Raw genomic sequence first — 13,523 nt, forward strand, 5'->3', positions numbered from 1 at the left:
AAGAACAGAATAAGAGATCCAGACATGTAAACTGATATTATATTTCTTAATCTGACCCCTCAGTATCTGTTTCTGAAACAGGATGTTTAATTTAAAAATTCAAATTGTTGTATTAAAATGGTCTAAGAGAATTACAATGCTAAAATCTCAGAATATGATGTTGATTTACATTATTGTTTTATATGTACACTCTCAGAAATAAAGGTAGAGCAGCTGTCACCGGGGCGGTACCTTTTCAAAAGGTACTTGTTTGTACCTAAAGGGTCCATATTGGTACTTAAAGTGTACATAGAACCTAATAGTTACAAAAGTATACCTTTTGAAAAGGTACCGCCCCAGTGACAGCTGCTCTACTTTTATTTCTGAGAGTGTATATTTATTTATATAAAAAATATCTAAATTAATCTCACAAAAATAAAATGCTGTTAAAATGTGGCTAAAAATGCAAAAACAAAAGAGCTTCTAAAAGATTAATAGCCTTCAATATTTTCAACAAGTATCGGACATATCTTTTAATCTGGCTGCTCAGCAACTGTTTTTACATTTCTAGAATCACAAAATTCATTGTCGTTAATCGCTTTAATATAGTGACATTCATAGTTTTTCTTTAATAATTAAAAAAAATGGCTATAACATAACTGCAGTGATATTTTAGCCTACACCGTCATGTTTTGAGTACAGAAAGGATAACATTTTAGTTTTCACGTTGCATGACTTTTCTCATTTTATTTTCAGAATCAAGAATTTATTTTCTTAATATGCTTTTAATATTCCCAATAGTGTAAAAAAAATCCTATAAATTATATTTAAAACACTTAACACTTTATACTGCATTGGATAACATGAACAATTCTACAGCATTATTACGGTTACTTTCAACATTTAGTAATACATTAAAGTAAAAAAAAAATTGAATGCACTGTGAACTTTTTTTATGCTATGAGAAAGTTACAAGACGACCAATAAATTAAATATTCTTAATTCTGAAAGTAAAAAGTTGCTATGCTTTCGTAATCCTGTAACACTCAAAATTAAATATATCTACAGTGGGTACGGAAAGTATTCAAACCCCCTTAAATTTTTCACTCTTTGTTATATTGCAGCCATTTGCTAAAATCATTTAAGTTAATTTTTTGTACTACAAACCGTGTCAAACTATTAAATGAAGCAAAAGCACCTACATTTACCAGACGGATGAGCACCAAACCAGCATAGACGTGAATCCAGCGGGCCAGCCTCTAGACTGGCTTTTGGTGCTTCAAAAGACATTAGAGAACAGATCCAAAAAACAACAACATTGCATTATAAAGCTATATGACTGAGGAGCGCTCACAGTATCAGCGGGGTCTGTCCTAACTGAATATTATCAATCAAGGAACTAAAGGTTGATGCAAAAATACCAGATAATAATAGTATAATAGATAATTCTCCCGTCCGAACGTATCGAATGCAGATCAAACGTTTCCAAAAAACAGCAAATGTTTTTTTTTCTAAAAAAGGAAGGAGAAAATAAACTCAAAGCTGCGTGTCCAGCGCTGGTGTTAAACCGAGAGAGGCAGTCCCCGTAAATCAGGAGTCAAAACCAAAGCGTTAATCTAGACGAGATGATCGGAGATTCTTGGCTGTTGGGATGATCTGGTCTTCAGGTTGGACTACGCCGCCACTTTGTTCTCCTTCTGAAACAAACGTCAAACACACAGACACAAAAGAAAAGACGGAGGTTAGAAGGCATTCAAATCATTTTACTCATTTCATTGGCGTAGGAGGAGTTTAATTTGGGGGTAAAAACCCAATATGCCAATATCAGACAAAATGGCAGATCTCTAATTGGCTGATAATGATATAGTCACAACACCAGTGTTATTTTAGTATCGTTTATAATATACGATTATAGTATTCATCAATATATTCAATTAGCTTTTATCTTATCTAGTGTTCCTGTGGCTCAGTGGTGCATTGAGAGCATTGCGTTAGCAGCGCAAAAGGTCGTGGGTTCGATTCCCAGGGAACACACACATACTGGTAAAAAATGTATAGCCTGAATGCACTGTAAGTCGCTTTGGATAAAAGCGTCTGCTAAATGCATAAATTATTATTATTTATTAAATTATCTTTATTTTAATTTTTAGCAATTTTATGAGCCTTTATATACATAAACATTACATTTAATGTTTAAATAGCTTTAATTTTTAGTAATTTTTCAACTTGAACAAAAATTAGAAAGGTTGCCTTGGCAACTACCTTAAATAACCCAGTGTAAGTTTTCTTGACTAATTTTATTTGAATTACCAAAGATGGCTAGGGGTTTGTCGAGTTTATATCAAAAAGCCCTCTTATAGTTAAATTTACATAATTGACATCAAAAGGCAAGAATAAGCGGCACTCAAATATCAAAATACATTTTAAAGAGGAGAACAGCAAGGTGAAACAACCTTGCTGTTTAGAGTGGCAGAGAGAGAGGACTTCCGGACAAAAACTTAATTCATCAATACATTCAATCATAAACCAGGGTGTTTTTGTGACCCACTGAGGCTCGACCAGACTATCCGCAAAAAAAAAAAAGAGCTTTTGGGGGCTGAAATAAACTAATGAACTAGTACTACAAACCGTGTCAAACTATTAAATGAAGCAAAAGCACCTACATTTACCAGACGGATGAGCACCAAACCAGCATAGACGTGAATCCAGCGGGCCAGCCTCTAGACTGGCTTTTGGTGCTTCAAAAGACATTAGAGAACAGATCCAAAAAACAACAACATTGCATTATAAAGCTATATGACTGAGGAGCGCTCACAGTATCAGCGGGGTCTGTCCTAACTGAATATTATCAATCAAGGAACTAAAGGTTGATGCAAAAATACCAGATAATAATAGTATAATAGATAATTCTCCCGTCCGAACGTATCGAATGCAGATCAAACGTTTCCAAAAAACAGCAAATGTTTTTTTTTCTAAAAAAGGAAGGAGAAAATAAACTCAAAGCTGCGTGTCCAGCGCTGGTGTTAAACCGAGAGAGGCAGTCCCCGTAAATCAGGAGTCAAAACCAAAGCGTTAATCTAGACGAGATGATCGGAGATTCTTGGCTGTTGGGATGATCTGGTCTTCAGGTTGGACTACGCCGCCACTTTGTTCTCCTTCTGAAACAAACGTCAAACACACAGACACAAAAGAAAAGACGGAGGTTAGAAGGCATTCAAATCATTTTACTCATTTCATTGGCGTAGGAGGAGTTTAATTTGGGGGTAAAAACCCAATATGCCAATATCAGACAAAATGGCAGATCTCTAATTGGCTGATAATGATATAGTCACAACACCAGTGTTATTTTAGTATCGTTTATAATATACGATTATAGTATTCATCAATATATTCAATTAGCTTTTATCTTATCTAGTGTTCCTGTGGCTCAGTGGTGCATTGAGAGCATTGCGTTAGCAGCACAAAAGGTCGTGGGTTCGATTCCCAGGGAACACACACATACTGGTAAAAAATGTATAGCCTGAATGCACTGTAAGTCGCTTTGGATAAAAGCGTCTGCTAAATGCATAAATTATTATTATTTATTAAATTATCTTTATTTTAATTTTTAGCAATTTTATGAGCCTTTATATACATAAACATTACATTTAATGTTTAAATAGCTTTAATTTTTAGTAATTTTTCAACTTGAACAAAAATTAGAAAGGTTGCCTTGGCAACTACCTTAAATAACCCAGTGTAAGTTTTCTTGACTAATTTTATTTGAATTACCAAAGATGGCTAACATTTTATTTTAAGGATCAATTCTCACCATTAACTAGAAGCTTGTTAGCATGCATATTACTAGCATATTGGCTGTTTATTAGTGCATATAAATGGCTTATTCTGCATGACCATATTTTAGATCTCTTAATCTCTACCCCATACCTAAACTTAACTACCTTACTATTAATAAGCAGAAAATTAGGAGTTTGTTCAGGGAAAACTCTTAGCTAATAGTGAATATGCATTCCCTATTCTAAAGTCTTACCCAACAAAGTACAACACATTCCACATCCCTAATATTTGAGATGGACCCTTTTCACAGATTGAGACAATGCGTTTCCAGTTATTTGCATCAGAAAACGAACGTTTAAAAAAAAAAAAAAAGCTTCATTATATAACACTATACTTTGTATTACAAAACTAGTTAATGCTGCTGCATGAGAGTTTCTAACAGCTCTCTTCTGACTAAAATAATCAATCTTGATTTGAAAAAGAAAAGTCATGAAAACGCTATTGTGGATTTTTGTTATCGGAGCAAATGGGAATGCAAAAATGATTTGTTGCAGTTTCCGTTCATCACTAAAGAAGTTCACCCGGCTATCGTGACCTCTGCTTCTGAGAACTGTGAAAAGGGTCCATTGCTGTAGTAAGAGAGGAAGTGCTAACCCTGTACTCAAAGTCAGAGAACTCTCGTCCTCCTCTGCCGCCTCTAAACCCGCCCCTGAATCCGCCGCCGCCCCCGCGGGAGGGCATGAACGAGCCCCTGCTAACCGCACGCCCGCGACCGCCACGGAAGCCCATGCCGCCACCTCTGCCGCGGAAACCACCGCGTCCGCGACGCAGAGGAATACCGAACGTCTCGGCGTTCATCCTCCTCTCCTCTGCCCATGTCTGCCTCCGTTCCCTGAGAACGAAAAATACATCAGAACGCAGTTCAACAGTGGCTACGTTTACATGCACAATTTTTGGTTCAATCGGACTGAATTCATTCCGACTGATGAATCTAAATGTAGTGTTTACATGAACGCTAAATAAAGTGATCGGGTTGATGTGCACGTTTATGTGTCACAAGCTTCAAATCGGAATTTTTTTTGACATGCGCACACTGCACAAATATAGAGTTTCTCACTGTTTGCACATAAAAACCACTCTCCCACACAGTTTCTTTATTTGTTTTTAACAGCAGAATTTATCTGTGTCCATTCATGGATAAGTATACATATAAACCGCTGTGCCGTGCTGCTCATATCTATTCATAAATAAATCTATTTAATTCCGATCGACCTCAATCGGATCGATTAAGGTGTTTACATGAAGGCTTTTCAATCCGATTACAAACGGATTATTTGGTTGCATGTAAACGTAGCCAGTGTGTCATTCATTACTGCTGTTGTGCAAGATTCAATCTCAAATCCACCTTTGGCAGGATGCCCGTCTAATCTGCAACATGTTTACGTGACATTCATCTTGGAGTGAGCTAGATTTGGAGTCTGATATAAAAAAACAGCTGCTTTATAAGATGCCATGGACACATTTGCAATGAAAGGTTTCATTGTATTGTTGAGAAAATTGACTGTGTGACAAAATTCGAAGGTAGCTAATCTTTTCAAATGCAACCTGAAAACACAGTGACATTTCTGTTGCTTTGGTTATATCATTTGATCAGGTTTTCAACACTTTCTGACCAATTAATTTAAATATTTAAATTGTTTGTAATAACTGGTTGCTATTTTTTTTTTTAAAGATGAAAAGATCCCACTCACAAAGAATCATTTCCATCTTAAGAAATAATCCTGTGCGACACCATCTGAATTTCTTGAATATGATTCCGACTACCCAGAATTCACAAGCGTAGCTTCATAAACACATTAGCATGTCTAAACATTTATATACATATATATAAAAAAAGACTGCACCTTCCAAAAGCACCTCCAGATTTCTCCTTTCTAGAAAAGACAGAAGAGCGTACGCCTATTAGATGATTCATTCACCGTTACTTCTAAACTTCACCACAACAAATTACTACACTAAATGAAGAATTACTGAATCGCTCAAAAGCATTTACACCGTTCGAACCAGGTCAGACAAGATAGATGTTAAACGCTGATGCTTTTTCATGACTCACTGTTGGATCAGACCGTTAAAAAAAACATTTTTTTTTTACAGAAAACTGGACTAATATTTTATTTCTGTGACTTGAGCATTGTAGCAAGATCATGTGACAATTGTAGCAATTTTTTGTATAGCATAGCCTATTGTTGAATACTGCATACGGCATCTGAGAACACACTGTTAATGGACATTAGGGCTGGGTTGAAGATGTTGATTACCCAATTTTGATCTGTTAGTCGATGCTGTTTTCAGCTGATGTGTGAATAAAACTGTACATAGATACTTCTGATAAGAAAACCGTCACACAATTTAAACAATGTTGTTTTGGTACTCTTTAATGTGGCTATGGACATCAATAATACAACCATTTGATGTCCATAGCTCGTTAGTCAACGAGACAAAAAATAACTAGAGAGAAGCATTTTGCTCATTATATGTACTATATTACATTGATTAGGTGTTTACAGCTTTTACAAACATTATAAAACACTATAAACATGTATTTTAGTTCCTCTCAATCAACAACAAATACTATAAATTTAACAGTGAACAGGAAAGAAAAGTGTAAGTATAAAACAAATTTTGGTATAAAAACTGCCTTATACTGTATGTACTTTACTAAATTTGCTAAATATAACTTTTTGTGTTACCAAATGAGACGAGTCTTCTCCTTAAGAAAAATTCACATGCATCTGAAATATTTCCAAATGAATCGGTATCGAATCAAGAGTTTTGTGAATTGGAATCGAATCAAACCGTGAAGTCTGTGCCGATACCCAGCCCTAATCAACATACTAAAAATGTTCGCGCAGGAGCCGAGATCTCACCTGGAGTCGTCACAGGAGATGTTGTCGAAGAAGGACTTGGATTTGTCATAGTAACAGTTGGGTCCCAGTGGATCCTCCACATCAGCGTTGCGTTCACTGCTCTGGGTCTCCACACCTGAATCGGTCTTCTCCTCCCCGTTCAGAGTCTTCTCTGATTTCTCACTCTTCTCATCTGCAGCACAGAGTGATATTATAATACCGACATTCAAAATTAAACCTAATAATGAATACTGCACTCTTGGTTTGTGTTGATGTAACATAGTAATACAGTTTTCCCACACAGCACCTTTAATCTTGAGTTTGTTTTGGAACTCGCGGTCAATCTCTTCCTTATTGAACTGTGCGTTGGCACTCTCAAAGTCAAAGTCTTTCTCAAATTTCATTGGCCCATCTCTACACCCGTTAAACCTGCCCCGCCCACGCTGACCGCCGCCTCCACCACCATTGCCCCGCCCCTTTCTCACTGGCGGAGCGCCACCTGGAGAGAGAAATAACCATTATCACAAATGAAGCTTATGGTCCTGATCATGATCATGTTTATGCAAATGCAGGACATGAGTTTTAAAGAGCAGGTCATGTGGTATTTTAAAGTGTCCTAATATTGTGTTGGAGTCCCCTACAACAGGTTTAAATGCATCTAAGGTCAGAAAACATTGTAATTTTTCTCAGAATATACATTTAATATTAGAGACATTTGCCAATAATTTTGAAACGATTTGTTCAAAGCAAGTTCGGCGCAAACCCCTCCCTTCCATAAGCCTACTCTGCTCCGATTGGTCAGCTGGCCAAGCCTGCTGTGATTGGCACAGAGAGGAGTCCTCGAGCAAGTTAGCGAGCGCTACCATTGACAAAGCACCTTTGCATAAAACAATAATATAGTGCTCCAATCCGTTCTTAAAATACAAAAACACTTATGCAAGCGAATCGTGCCCACAGCTAAAGTTTAGCTGCCAAACTGTGAACACTTAACCCTATAACTGCCGGTGCTGCAAAATAAACAGCAATTTCACAATGATTATAACGTCTGTGTGCTACACTACATTCTTTATTATTAAACGACGTAATTAGAACAACGTCAGTCTACATTAATCGACACGTTGTTAGGAAATAGTGGGTTCACAGCGAATTATCAGATCTACTTCAGTAAGACAGTAATATCGTGCTTTACCTGGAAACCTAAATCTGCATTAGGTATACATCACATATTAGCACAAAAACTTGATATTTTGAGCACTCAATTGAAAATGTACACATAACGTATCAATCGTAGGACTTACAGGTTGTAGTTCGAAGAGCTTGTTGGTCCAAATTAAGAAGATTAGAAGCCAACGAAGATAAAAGCCAAGATTAGAGAAGCAGTCCTCGGTAAAATGACATGCACACAACAAAAAGTTTGAATTGTATTTCTGTGGTATCCTTGAACACAGCGTCTTCTCAACATGATGTAAACACACTAACTAGTCTAGCGGAAGTGTTTGTGGGCAGGTCAGACTCTGTTCGTATTTCGCGGGCAGGTGGGGATTATGCAAATGTGTTACCCAGTGACGTATACCAATAACAGGCCAAAGATTCGAAAATATGACGACTCGTTAAGGCGATTCAGAATCGACTCTCTTTTGAGAGACAATATCTTTATCATGCACTTTTTTGATTAACAACTTTGCAGATTGTTTTCATTTAAGGATAGCTACGTTATAAGCTGCAAAAGAGATCTTTTTCAAAAACCCGTATGACCTGCTCTTTAAAGCGACTCACCACTAGAATGCCGTTTGTTTGGGTCTTTGTTATCAGGCCTGATTGAGTCTGATTCTGGCCGAGGAACCCTCTGAACGTCAGACGCTGTAGCTGAACAACAGATATCACAATTAATGGCTGCAGGTGAAAAACTCTTCTTCAGCTATATATGTACATTAAACTCTTACGTTTGTCATTTTCCAATGCCCTGATTCTCACCTTTTTGTTCCTGGTTTTCAGCAGATTTCTGTGTGCTGAGAGCGGGTCGGGCCGTTCCAGGGTTCCTCTGACCCACTGTACTGGTTGCAGCCACAGAGAGGGCGACTGGGGCCGTCTGGACCGCATGCTCCAGGACCGGGGTCTTCCTCAAGGGCTCCAGAGATGGGCTTGAACGACCTGAACGAGAGGACACAATTCAGACTCACAAAAACAACACGACAATGTGGACAAGAGTTAGACGATGGAAAATGTCAGTGCAGCTCTGTATCATTTAACGTGGTAAACGTGAACTGAAGGAATAGTTCAGTCACTAATGAAAATTTGCTGAAAATTAACTCGGATGTAGATGAGTTTGTTTCTTCATGGGAACAGATTTGGTCAAATTTAGCATTACATCACTTGCTCACCAATGGATCCTCTGCAGGATGTAAGAAACAAATCCATCAAGGTCAAAGTACGAGTCCATAATAACTAGGGATGTCTCGATCGGGTGTATCTGCCAGTACAGAGTCCCGATCTGATACTTGTATTTTCCTAGTGCTTGGTGCACATTTGAAGTACATTAAAGTTATTAAAATAAATCGAATGTATACAGGGATGTGCAGAGACTTTCTCAGGGGCAGGGCATCAAATGTAAAAAAAAAAAAAAAAAAAGGGGCATCTATCATCATCACTATTATCCAATTTAACAAATACGGTCTCTCTCTCTCTCTTTACATATCTTCCAATAATAAGAAGATACACACATCTCTCTTTATATGCAAGCACTGTATAAAGACCTTGGTAGATATAAACTTGTATTTTATATGTACAATAAGCAGATTAATTGCAACGTAAAGGGAAAAAAATTTGAGATAAGGTTAGAAAGCATGAAGTTCACAAAAGCCAGAATGCCAGTCAAGTCCAAAGCAAGATGCAACCCATAGCAACGCGTTGACAACGATGTGACAGATAGTCTGATGGCAGATAAAAGTAGTAAATAAATTACTGAAGATTCCTTACACAAAGTGCACATTAAATACGCTACTAAACACTTAATCGTGAAGATTTGAGCAGATTTCTCTCCTGATTCAGAGGAGAAAGCAGTATTATGGATAGAAGACTCACATTTTAGCTGGAAGGAATGGTTTAAAGGTAAAAGTGTCTTTAACTTCAGCGTTTCACTTCTCCAGATGTGAACCGATGGACTGGAGTGGTGTGGATTATTGTGATGTTTTTATCAGCTGTTTGGACTCTCATTCTGACGGCACCCATTCACTACAGAGGATCCATTGGTGAACAAGTGATGCAATGCTACATTCCTTCAAATCTGATGAAGAAACAAACTCATCTACATCTTGGGAGTACTTTTTCAGCAAATGTTCATTTTTCTGTGAACTATTCCTTTGAGACAACATGAAATGAGCATAATTTACAATGCATTTAACTTCTGTAATGTGCATCACAGGAGTGGGACTTTTGTCCATTCAGATTTGATGACTGCATTGTGTACAATGTGGTATGATTACTATGTAGTCAATAATATACTATTTGTCTTGCACTGCGTACATCAACACAAAATGTTTCAAAAGGTCAAATATAGTTCTTGCAACTTAATGAAAAATTGAAAAATATTTCTTTCAAATAAATGTGCACTGATAAATCACGCACAAAAAAGACCAGCATTTATTATTTTGATTTCATGTCGTCTTCAAAAAAGAACACAGTTTACAAACAGACCAAAGAAGAATGACACTCGAGTCATGAAACTGTGACACGGCAAAGACACATGCTGTAATCCTGCGTAACTACGACCAAAAGACGAACACACTAAAGCCATTCTTCACACGTTAGCGTCGGTTCTCCGGTTACCTTCGGGTTTGGTAGCACTCAGCGAGCGAGAGTGCGGGGCAAGAGCAGAGCTCTGGGACAGAGGGGCAGTAGTGCTCGCCTCGCTACCGAACGCAGGACCTGAGCTGCTTCCTGTGAGGGGAGGAAGTGCACATCTTTAAGTGTGGGCTTTAACACATCACACACTTGGAGAAAAACCCCTCATATGAAGCTTACATAAGAGCCAAACACTCATGCAATCAACCCTTTTATAAGAGCTACTTGCTTAACCAATGCTCACTCAGACAATTAGCCTTGGTCAATATTTCTTTAAAGTTTAAGAAAAAAAATTCTGTGCATCCTCTCCAGGTAATAATTCCTTACATTTATACAGCGCTTTTCTGAGCACGCAAAGCACTTTACATAGAAGGGGGGAATCTCCTCAACCTCTGGTTCTTGGCACATATATGTGTGCAATATAAAACACATTTATTTCAAAATAAACATTTGCAATTTGATAGGCACTGGTGAATATATTGTCAATCTATCCTATCATATTTATAAAAAAAAAAAAGGCCAGCTATCATCTTAACTGGCACTGTTTTTATGCCATGTCATAAGGAAGTTTACAATTTAAGGACAAGGCAAGACACCACAGGTGAAGAGAGTAAAATACAAAATAAAAATTTTAAACTGATAGAAAATGAATACAACTAACAGATATAACCATACTTCCCCAGTTGATTAAATACAATACATTAAGACATTTGTTTTGTACTACCCTTTCTGAAATGTTATGTTTAAATATGCATATGAGGCATAATAAAATATGCACTAAATTGCATAAATCAGCCAATGATAAAAATCTTTAGAATATCCACATTTTTCTTGCCGTAAAAATGGGCGTGGCCATTTGTAAATTCTATGGGTCTGGCTTCCGGTCTCATCCACATCCAGCTGTTTTGTACCTGTACAAAACAGTTCGTTTTGGTGCTTGATATCGAAAATGTGTGTCTTACCATATTATTTTAATGTATTATCTTAATTATGAACACACTGGTTTGTAGTGCAAACAGTTTTACCGTTTACTGCATGTTGTTATTCTTCTCGTTATTTAGCGGCTAATGAACCGGAAGTCTCGCCCATAGGCTTACTTCCGCGTCGAAGAAAAAGGTGGATAAAGAGGAATAAAACTGTGAAGTCTGCTGTATGCAAGTGCTGAAAAAACTGGTTTTGAGAGAATAGCCTTTAAATATATGAACTCTAATTGAAATCTGCAGACGCAAATACACGTAAACGTTACATGGAACCAAAATTGACCTGTGCATGGTTTTGCCTGTAACGTCTTGCCTTAAAGCACTTCCGAGATTTCAATGTGATATTTGGCATAAATTCAAATAATGTTTTGTTTGTGTACTCTCTTTTAAACACCATCTCCAATGCTGGAAGCTACAAGAGTGAGTGTGAACTCACCAGCCGTGACCGCCGCTCCGAACGGCTGGGGTACCATCGGGCTGTACGGGGCCCGACTGAAGGGGGCGTACGACTGAAAGGACGGAGCCGTGGGACCGGCTGTGGATGCCAGAGAGGACTGCACACAAACACAAGAACGACACGGGTCAATATTCACTCCGCCGTCTGCTCTGCAGATACACCTGAACGCGTGAAGCTCACCTGCACAATGGCGGGATCCTGAGGAAGGTTGCAGGTGGGTTTGGGCGGCTCGCACACCGTCAGGTCTTTGATGTCACTTCCTCTGAATATGATGTACTCAAAGATATCATCTCGAGGAGGGATCGGTCTGTCCGTGGGACGATCCTCAGTGCCAAAGGACTTCACTAGAAAAGAAAACGAGAGGGGAAAATGTTCAAATCCACAAAACCTGCAACATTAGTTATTATGCTCACCAGGGCTCTAGATTAGGGCTGAAACGATTTCTCGAATACCTCGAGTAACTCGAATACAAAAAAATCACAGAGGCAAATCCATTTACTGTAACTACACACTGAACACCATGTTTCCCCACGGACCATTATTACTGACACACAACCCTGATAAACGCTGGACTTTAAAAAAAGCGGCGGACATATTTAGGATCGTAAATCAATATGGTGGCTAGTTATGATGTCCCTACGTTAGGGGTGTGCGATATATATCGTCTGCGATAATATCATAATTGTTGTTTTAACGACCATTCAAAACATCCCTACAGAGCGCACGCATACATTACGTGAAGTCTAGACTAGTGCGTGTGCGCATTTAGTGTGTTTTCTTTCACTGCACGATTCAGGCTATTAAAATGCATTTAGAACGATCACAAATTCAAGACATGGCAGAAAATTTATATATTTATACCACTTCATATAGTTATTCAATTTCACACGAAGAGTGCCGTTTTTCTCCAAAAATGACCATTACAAATGTGACATTGAATTCAATAAACAATGTTAATTAAGAGACTTATGTTTTAGACACCATATTGCTTGTTTTTGCTCTATTTCACCAACAAAAATCATTCTGAATACAGCCACATCGCTGTTTTGTGTCTCTGAGCAACACGACGCTGTTTCGTTCCTGAATGAATCAACCGTTTAAATGATTCGGTTCAATCGCAATGACTCGCTTATTAACAGTGACTTGCTGCCACCTACTGGCGGTTTTAATTTCACATTTTAAGTATCTTTTCGTTTTTAAAATAATTTTAAATATCAGTATTTTATGTTTAAAATAACAAAATATTATTTATGCATTTGTATGCATTCATGTGCGGGAAATTCATCCCATGCAGCTTCTGCGTGCGTTTGCATTACAAAGATGAATTTTGATACTGATGTCATTTGTTTGGTAACAGCCCAAATGTCTTTTATTCTAATTGACTGATTAAATGTAAGAATTTGACTCAAAAGATGATGCACACTTTTAGAAAAAAAGGCTTTATAAAGGTAAACATCCCCACAAAATGTAAAAATCAATTTAAACTTATTGGAACAGATTAATTTCTATCACTGCTGTGAACTGACCTGCACACAGAATATGAAAGATATCAAAAACAAGTTTTACACACACACACACACACAC

The 13,523-nt window shown here is 37.6% G+C and overlaps 1 protein-coding gene across 3 annotated transcripts in view; it reads right to left on the reverse strand.

The window, feature by feature from the left end:
- Window positions 1-2,303: 2,303 nt before the first annotated feature.
- Window positions 2,304-13,523, reverse strand: part of LOC107600442 (protein LSM14 homolog A-like) — a 12,347-nt gene continuing 1,127 nt past the window's right edge. Inside the window, exons 2-11 of one of the 3 annotated variants that reach the window (XM_016292346.1) lie at window positions 12,120-12,283; window positions 11,919-12,036; window positions 10,488-10,598; window positions 8,637-8,813; window positions 8,439-8,522; window positions 6,970-7,161; window positions 6,684-6,855; window positions 5,661-5,690; window positions 4,411-4,648; window positions 2,304-3,137 (exon numbers count right to left, since the gene is read on the reverse strand). In XM_016292346.1, the coding sequence (XP_016147832.1) occupies window positions 3,114-3,137; window positions 4,411-4,648; window positions 5,661-5,690; window positions 6,684-6,855; window positions 6,970-7,161; window positions 8,439-8,522; window positions 8,637-8,813; window positions 10,488-10,598; window positions 11,919-12,036; window positions 12,120-12,283 (1,310 nt within the window). In that variant the 3' untranslated portion in view covers window positions 2,304-3,113. Of the gene's footprint in view, window positions 3,138-4,410; window positions 4,649-5,660; window positions 5,691-6,683; window positions 6,856-6,969; window positions 7,162-8,438; window positions 8,529-8,636; window positions 8,814-10,487; window positions 10,599-11,918; window positions 12,037-12,119; window positions 12,284-13,523 lie in introns of all 3 variants that reach the window. The other 2 variants (XM_016292337.1, XM_016292355.1) reach the window with 2 other exon arrangements.

This window comes from Sinocyclocheilus grahami, unplaced genomic scaffold, assembly GCF_001515645.1.
Source record: "Sinocyclocheilus grahami isolate Dianchi unplaced genomic scaffold, SAMN03320097.WGS_v1.1 scaffold14.1, whole genome shotgun sequence".
NCBI lineage: Eukaryota > Metazoa > Chordata > Actinopteri > Cypriniformes > Cyprinidae > Sinocyclocheilus > Sinocyclocheilus grahami.